Genomic DNA, 9498 nt, shown 5'->3' with positions numbered 1-9498 from the left:
AGAAATAATTTTTAAATAAATATTTTTAAAGACTTCATGTAAGATGTTCATCAGCCAGTCCATTCCCTACTCCTCCAAACTCAGCCATAATCATTGTTAAGTTAGTATTCTTTTCTATACTGTTTTTCCTGTGCACATACAAATGTTTATATTGCATGTGTTCTACAACCTAGTCTCTTTATTTGACTATCCTTTCACGTTAATAAAAAGCTGAATTGTGCATTATTCTGATTATAGAAGTGGATTATACAGTGGAAGTGACAGATTCAAGAGACTAGATCTGATAGACAGTGTGCCTGAAGAACTACGGACAGAAGTTCATGACCTTGTACAGGAGGCAGTGATCAAGACCCACCCAAGAAAAACAAATGCAAACAGTCAAAATGTTTATCTGAGGAGGCCTTACAAATAGCTGAGAGAAGAAGAGAAGTGGAACGAAAAGGAGAAAAGGAAAGATATAACCATTTGAATGCAGATTTCCAAAGAAGAGCGAGGAGAGATAAGAAAGCCTTCCTCAGTGACCAATGCAAAGAAATAGAGGAAAACAATAGAATGGGAAAGACCAGAGATATCTTCAATTAGAGATACCATGGGAATATTTCATGCAGAGATGGGCACAATAAAGGACAGAAATGGTACAGACCTACAGAAGCAGAAGATATTAAGAAGAGGTGGCAAAAATGCACAGAAGAACTGTACAAAAAAGATCTTCATGACCCAGATAGCCACGATGGTGTGATCACTCACCTAGAGCCAGACATCAGGGAATGCGAAGTCAAGTGGGCCTTAGAGAGCATCACTATTAACAAAGCTAGTGGAGATGATGGAATTCCAGTTGAGCTATTTCAAATCCTAGAAGATGATGTTGTGAAAGTGCTGCACTCAATATGCCAGCAAATTTGGAAAACTCAGCAGTGGCCACAGGACTGGAAAAGGTCAGTTTACATTCAAATCCCAAAGAAAAGCAATGTGAAAGAATGTTCAAACTACCCCATAATTGCACTCATCTCATATGCTAGCAAAATAATGCTCAGAATTCTCCAAGGCAGGCTTCAACAGTACATGAATTATGAACTTCCAGATGTTCAAGCTGGATTTAGGAATGGCAGAGGAACCAGAGATCAAATTGCCAACATCCATTGGATCATAGAAAAAGGAACAAAGTTCCAGAAAAAAACATCTATTTCTGCTTTATTGAATATGCCAAAGCCTTTGACTGTGTAGATCACAGCAAACTGCAGAAATTCTTCAAGAGATGGGAATACCAGACACCCTTACCTGTCTCCTGAGAAATCTGTATGCAGGTCAAGAAGCAACAGTTAAAACCAGACATGGAACATGGACTTGTTCCAAATAGGGAAAGGAGTACGTCAAGATTACATATTGACACGCTGCTTGTTTATCTCATGCAGAGTATATCATGCGGAATGCCAGATTGGATGAAGCACAAACTGGAATCAAGATTGCCAGGAAGAAATACCAATAACCAAAGATTTGCAGAAGACACCATCTTTATGGCAGAAAGCGAAGAAGAACTAAAGGGCCTCTTGATGAAAGTGAAAGAGGAGAGCAAAAATTTGGCTTAAAACTCGACATTCAGAAATCTAAGATCATGGCATCCATCCCATCACTTTATGGCGAATAGATGGGAAACAATGGAAACAGTGAGAGACTTTATTTTTGGGGGCTCCAAAATCACTGTAGATGGTGACTGTAGCCATGAAATTAAAAGATGCTTGCTCTTTGCAAGAAAAGCTATGTACAACCTAGACAGCATATTAAAAATCGGAGACATTACTTTGCCGATAAATGTCCATCTAGTCAAAGCTACGGTTTTCGAAGTCATGTATGAAGGTAAGAGTTACAGTAAGCTGAGCACCAAAAAATGGATGCTTTTGAACTGTGATGTTGGGGAAGACTTTTGAGAGTCCCTTGGACTGCAAGGGGAACAAACCAGGCAATCCTAAAGGAAATCAGTCCTGAATACTCATTGGAAAGACTGATGCTGAAGCTGGAACTCTAATATTTTGGCCACCTGATGCGAGGAACTGACTCATTGGAAAAGACCCTGATGCTGGGAAAGATTGAAGGCAGGAGGAGAAGGGCACAATAGAGGATGAGATGGTTAGACAGCATCACCGACTGGATGGATGTGTTTGAGCAAGCTTTGGGAATTGGTGATGGACAGGGAAGCCTGGCATGCTGTAGTCCACTGGGCCACAAAGAGTGGGACGTGAATGAGTGACTGAACTGAACTGAACTGAAACACTGACTAACCTATACGTACAATAATTGTCTTGGTACTTATTCCCAAAATCTCTTTCAAGAGATTTACAACATACAGTCCAATGCAATACATTAAAAGATTTTTTTGTTCCCAATTATTTTTATTAGTTGGAGGCTAATTACTTTACAATATTGTAGTGGTTTTTGCCATACATTGACGTGAATCAGCCATGGATTTACCTCCCCTCCCACCTCCCTCCCCATCCCATCCCTCTGGGTCATCCCAGTGCACCAGTCCCAAGCACTTGTCTCATGCATCCAACCTGAACTGGTGATCTGTTTCACCCTAGATAATATACATGTTTCTATGCTGTTCTCTCAGATCATCCCACCCTCGCCTTCTCCCATAGAGTCCAAAAATCTGTTCTATACATCTGTGTCTCTTTTTCTGTCTTGCATATAGGGTTATCGTTACCATCTTTCTAAATTCCATATATATGCGTTAGTATACTGTATTGGTCTTTATCTTTCTGGCTTACTTCACTCTGTATAATGGGCTCCAGTTTCATCCATCTCATTAGAACTGATTCAAATGTATTCTTTTTAAAGGCTGAGTAATATTCCATTGTGTATATGTACCACAGCTTCCTTATCCATTCATCTGCTGATGGGCATCTAGGTTTGCTTCCATGTCCTGGCTATTATAAACAGTGCTGCGATGAACATTGGGGTGCACGTGTCTCTTTCAGATCTGGTTTCCTTGGTGTGTATGCCCAGGAGTGGTATTGCTGGGTCATATGGCAGTTCTATTTCCAGTTTTTTAAGGAATCTCCACACTGTTCTCCATAGTGGCTGCACTAGTTTGCATTCCCACCAACAGTGTGAGAGGGTTCCCTTTTCCCCACACCCTCTCCAGCATTTATTGCTTGTAGACTTTTGGATAGCAGCCATTCTGACTGGCGTGTAATGGTACCACATTGAGGTTTTGATTTGCATTGCTCTGATAATGAGTGACGTTGAGCATCTCTTCATGTGTTTGTTAGCCATCTGTATGTCTTCTTTGGAGAAATGTCTGCTTAGATCTTTGGCCCATTTCTTGATTGGGTCATTTATTTTTCTGGAATTGAGCTGCAGGAGTTGCTTGTATATTTTTGAGATTAATCCTTTGTCTGTTGCTTCATTTGCTATTATTTTCTCCCAATCTGAGGGCTGTCTTTTCACCTTACTTATAGTTTCCTTTGTTGTGCAAAAGCTTTTAAATTTCATTAGGTCCCATTTGTTTATTTTTGCTTTTATTTCCAATATTCTGGGAGGTGGGTCATAGAGGATCTTGCTGTGATTTATGTCAGAGAGTGTTTTGCCTATGTTCTCCTCTAGGAATTTTATAGTTTCTGGTCTTACATTTAGATCTTTAATCCATTTTGAGTTTATTTTTGTGTATGGTGTTAGAAAGTGTTCTAGTTTCATTCTTTTGCAAGTGGTTGACCAGTTTTCCCAGCACCACTTGTTAAAGAGGTTGTCTTTTTTCCATTGTATATTCTTGCCTCCTTTGTCAAAGATAAGGTGTCCATAGGTATGTGGTTTTATCTCTGGACTTTCTATTCTGTTCCATTGATCTACATTTCTGTCTTTGTGCCAGTACCATAATGTCTTGATGACTGTGGCTTTGTAGTAGAGCCTGAAGTCAGGCAGGTTGATTCCTCTAGTTCCATTCTTCTTTCTCAAGATTGCTATGGCTATTCGAGGTTTTTTGTATTTCCATACAAATTGTGAAATTATTTGTTCTAGTTCTTTGAAGAATACCGTTGGTAGCTTGATAGGGATTGCATTGAATCTATAGATTGCTTTGGCTCATATACTCATTTTCACAATACTGATTCTTCCAATCCATGAACACGGTATAGTTCTCCATCTATTTTATAAGATTGTTTTAAACTGTAATGGTTATTATATTTTGTGTTGGGGTATAGCCAATTAAAATGTGATAATTTCAGTGACTCAGCCATGCATGAATAAGTATCCTTTCTCCCCCAAACTTTCCTCCCATCCAGGCTGCCACATAGCATTGAGCAGAGCTCCATGTGCTATACAGTAGGTATTTGTTGGTTATTCATTTCAAATATAACAGTGTATGCTTGTCCATCCCAGACTCCCTAACTATTCTTTTCCCTCAGCAATCATAAGATTGTTTTCTAAGTCTGTAGTCTCTTTCTGTTTTTTAAGGAAGTTCATTTGTATCATTTCTTTTTAGAGTCCACATAGAAGAATGTTATATGATATTTCTCCTTCTCTGTCTGACTTACTTCACTCAGTATGACGTTCTCTGGGTCCATCCATGTTGCCGCAAATGGCATTAGTTCATTCTTTTTTAATGGCTGAGTAATATTCCACTGTGTATATATGTGCAACATCTTCTTTATCCATTCCTGTGTTGATGGACATTTAGGTTGCTTCCATGTCTCGGTTATTGTAAATAGTGCTGCAATAAAAATTGTGGTGCAAATATATCATAAGGTTTTTAATCAAAATTTATTCATTAAACACCCTTATTGAACCCTTTTAATATGTCATTTTATTTTGTTAAATTTTTCTTCTTATTTTATTCTGTGTAACTCTATTTATTGTCTCCTTTAAATAAAATTGCATGTATGGCCACAGAACTAAAAAAAAAACAACAGATATCAAATAAAAGCATAAATATAAAATATTTTCTTCAGCTTTCTAAAGGAAATATTAAGGGTTAAATGAAGAAGGAATTATTAAAATATAACTGGAAAATATTTTACCGTGGGTAAAAACAAAGTTTTTTCAAATTTTCTTAATTCTGTAACTATTATTCCTAGCATTAGGAAGATTCTATTTAATATAGTTCTCTTAAGGAAACCCATTTTGTCACAAGAACTAATAATAGCATAACTCAAAGCTCTTTAATGTTTAAAACAGACAATGACGAATGCTAAAGCATGGCTAAATATTTTATGTAACTTCAAACGTACTACATTTGGCCAATTATGGATTTAATTTTAGGCATTTTATATACATGTACTATAGCCAAACTTAGAGTAAACCTTGATGAAACCTCTGTATTGTGCCAGCTTCTTAACCTTAAGATGAACTTTTTTCATTCTCTGAGTAAATATATAAGATGATGCTTTTATTCCTTGGCCTGGATCCAGATGTCAACTTTTTGTTTTATAACAGCATGTTCTTGCAACCCGTAGCCACTGATTTCTTTTCCTATTATGGAGAAAGAATAACGAATATGCCTGTTAAAAATCTGACAGTCTTCTTTTTATGAAACATATCTTTTTTCTACTTCATTTAAAACCCCCAAAATATTTCCTTTAAAAAGGCAATACTGTACCTATTAGACAAGACAGATTTCCTCTGTTAGCTGCCAATGAATCTGTTTTTATTATTTTGTTTTATTTTTATTAATAATAATTAATAATAACAATAATTTAGTAATAATAATTTTTTTATTATTGTTTTTAAATTTTGGAGTGTTTTGTCTGGGGTTGGTTGTGGGATGAAAATTAGTGTTGTCTGTAAATTTATATACAATACAGACTATTTTGAGAGGACTTTGATTGCAAAATCCAAGTCTTTGGAAAACTTAGGATCACAGTTTTGAAAATGCATATTCACTATTTTAGATGAAGTGAGACAATAATGTAATGAGAGGTGATTTTGCACCTGGCTTACAAAAATCAGCTTGAGTTTATATTTAAGTGAGTTTTAGACTATTTCTTTGGACAAAGCAATTCAGGAACTTTATATCTCAGTCAGAAGTTTACTTTATAGTTGACACTATGCCACACTTGTGACAAGGCAGTTGGACTCCAAGAATACCATAGAAATAAGAACATGAATCCTTACATAAATCTACTTGACAATCTTATGGGAAAACACCTGCTTGAATACTTCCAGTATACATGGACTAAATATATCAGCACATAGTGCATGTGTCCCTTGTCAGACAGTTTTAATTATCACAATTTTATTCTTCATACTTAATTCAAATAGATTTCTTCACTTTGTGTACCTTGATCCTAGCTCTATTCTGAAGAGTTTTGGAAAATAGTTCTAATATTCCTCTTACTGAATAAAACATAACTCTCAACTTTTAGACTGTGAAAAATTTGTAAGTCGACAGGAGCATTAACTGGTGAGTGAGAGATGAGAGGTGTGGAGGTTCACCTAAGTGTTCCAGTTGGATTTCTTCTTCATCAGAAAACACTTACTGCAACATTCTTGGAGTGAAAAGAAACAGCCTCCATGCAATTTATCAATGTTATTTTTTTCAAATTTCCTAATTGTTATATTAGAATATAAATATTAAGTGATAAAATGTTTTCTAACCATATTTACCTGCATATCAAAAGATGCTATCTGTTTTTAAAAAGATAATCCATACTCAGACAAAATTTCTTTGACTTACACTTACGATTGCTGGGTATTTAACTCTAGAAAAAAAGTATTGCTATTGCCAACTAAAAGCCTATATTGATAAACTGCATACATTTTCAAATTATAATGCAATATTTGTATGGAGAGTAGTACACATGCAGTTAGTTCACTTGTAAGATTAGTCTATAATAGTTACCAAAACTGTCCTGAGAAATGTGACTTAATGAAGATTCAAACAGAGGAAAAGATTAGTCTCTTAAGTATAACATTTCTTTCACCACTAATGAGAGATAACACAAGCATTCCATGACTATAGAGGGAGTCCCATATTTCTTGGTGTGCTCTAGGAGTCCCAGTACATTTTAGACAGGAAAAATTGGCTGTGAAGGAGCTCACTGCTGTGTTCAACATGTAAACTTGGAGAAGCTGTAGCCCAACGAGGTGTTGACTGGAAAAAAAAACACAATCTAAAAGTTGAGAGTTTGTTTTACTCTGCAGATATTCAAGCCTGGGAGGCAGACTCCAAGTCCCAGAGATAACATTTCAAATAACCCTCAGAAAACTGCTCTGAGGAGGCAACGGGCACAGCCAGCGTATATAGGAGTTTTGCAATAAAGAGCAGGTATCTGAAATTCAAAAGATTATTGTTAATAAAAGAAAACCAGATATCTCAAGTTAAGGAATTTATAGCTTTTCTCAGTGTAGGAAGATGTGAGAGTTGAGGCTTGCTGAAATCATTCCTTGGATATATACCTCAGATGTCTGGGGTGTCTCCTCTGCTTTCTCATGCTGAGTTTCCTCAGGGTGTACCTTTGGGGATCCTGCAGTCTGGCTGCAGCTAGATGACTGGTATTCTTCCTTACCTTCCTGAGTCCCCTCGGGGCTCACAATTGGGGGAGGGAGTAGGGAAGGTTGCAGTTATTGATAACTGTGACATCCTTTAGTTACTGATATGGAAAGCAATATTTTATTTCTCAATCCCTCCTCTTTGACTAAAATTTGATCAATATTTGGGAGACATCCCAAGACTAATTTTTGTCCCATGGTGCTGGGAGGCTCATCCAAGTTCTGACCCGTATTCTCGTTGCTGTGCCACTCCAGGTGCTAATTTCTGGATTAGCACTGTTGATAATTAAAGATTCTCTGTATCCTTTGTATTACTAGTAATACTATTCACATATTTTATTATTATCCAAGAAATATTTCCCTTGTTATTTCTCCCCATACCTAGAATCATACTATTATGATTATTCTATAAACATAATAAATGTGATCTATTTCCTCAAGATACTTAACATCAATTTTGCTAGAAGGCTCTGTTATTCATTGGATACTATAATGGACAATAATCTTATAAAATAGACAGGATATAAGTAATACAATTAGGAACATTGACAAAGTCATAGTGCAGCAGAGAGACACAAAGCATAAATAATTTGGAAACAAAAATAAGAACAATGATAAGTATAACTAATTGTAATCAAGTTGCAATAAATTATTGATTCCACAGGAGAGCTGGAGAAACCAAATTCAGTATCAAGTATAGAGAAAAAGATCAATGTTTCATCTTTGTTTACAAAGGTATACTTTATCAGCTTGTATATCTTAACATAAGAGGAAAGGTTTTCTCTGGAAAGAAAAGATTAAAGCTAGTATATTTATCAAAAAATCATAAAGTTATAAATAATATTCATCAGTTCATTCAGTCCCATGTTTTATTCCTGTTGATCTGAATGAAGTCATCAGGTTTTCCATTAGGATTTTGTTATTTATTCCCAAGTACAGTGGTATTATCTAGAGACTTTCAGAAACTTAGATATTTGCTTTACAAAGTCCTTTTTGTATGTTTTCTTGAAGATCTTTATTTTGTAAATGCATCAATGATTGCATTGATGCAATCAATGATTGTAAAATAATGTTTGTCTTCAAAGGACAAAACAAATAATACGATTAAAATTTTAAGTATAATGCAATTGGCAAGAAACTTGGATATTTCCATAACATATAACATTTTAAGATAATAACTCGAAATTTCAGAGTATATCAGATGTTAGGAATTTCATGTAAATTTTGGAATATCTCTATTAATGAATTTTATCCATACACTATAATCTAATGTTCATGTCCAATCACTTGAAAATTTTTCTCAAGTAATTTAACATACCAGAGAAACATAATTAGTTTAATATCCTTCTCTGAGATATCTCAGGATTCCTTTGAAGCACCCCAGAGTCAGCTGGAGGCTAAAAGAACTTGATTTTTATATTGGGGAATTTTGTTTAAAATATCAAAAGGGTTTTTAAAAGTAGGTCACTGTGAAACAATACTTTTTCATTTAACCAAAATCACAAAAACATATGAAAAATACAGACATTTAAGAGCACGGAAACTCACACAATCTGTTATCAAAAAGAAGCACTCTAAAAAACTCTTCGTTTTCTTAACAGAGAGAGAAATCAAATTCCAGTCTGTACTAGCTTACTTTTAACAATAATGTTTACTTACTTAATTACTGTAAATCTAAATTTGCTTAATATTAACCATATTTAAAACTTGTTTTCTCCTCAAGGTTCCTTTCCACAACCTTTTGTCATTTTCTGTATCCATAGTAAGTTTAATTCCTTAGTTTTCCCTCCAAAAACAACCAGCTCTAAGACATACTTTCTTTTTTCTCAATAAAATGCAATTTATTCCTCAAATCTTTGCTGAAAATATGCAATCTAATTTCCTACTATATACATAAATAGTTCTTTACTATTTCTATTGGCTTTAGTAACATGTTCAAATTAGAATTCTCAACTCTTAAAAACGTTAATTTCTGGTGAAAACAAAGACATAAGCAACTATGAACTGCCTTTTAAT

The 9498-nt window shown here is 35.2% G+C and overlaps 1 protein-coding gene across 1 annotated transcript in view; it reads right to left on the bottom strand.

Annotated features, from left to right (window-relative positions):
- Nucleotides 1-5061: 5061 nt before the first annotated feature.
- TLL1 (tolloid like 1) overlaps nucleotides 5062-9498 on the bottom strand; it is a 343253-nt gene continuing 338816 nt past the window's right edge. The window contains exon 20 of the mRNA XM_043483925.1: nucleotides 5062-5463. Coding sequence (XP_043339860.1) covers nucleotides 5381-5463 — 83 coding nt within the window. The 3' untranslated portion in view covers nucleotides 5062-5380. The remainder of the gene's footprint in view (nucleotides 5464-9498) is intronic.

This window comes from Cervus canadensis, chromosome 1 (assembly GCF_019320065.1).
Source record: "Cervus canadensis isolate Bull #8, Minnesota chromosome 1, ASM1932006v1, whole genome shotgun sequence".
NCBI classification, from domain to species: Eukaryota; Metazoa; Chordata; class Mammalia; order Artiodactyla; family Cervidae; genus Cervus; species Cervus canadensis.
This window is presented reverse-complemented; position numbering and strand designations above follow the sequence as displayed.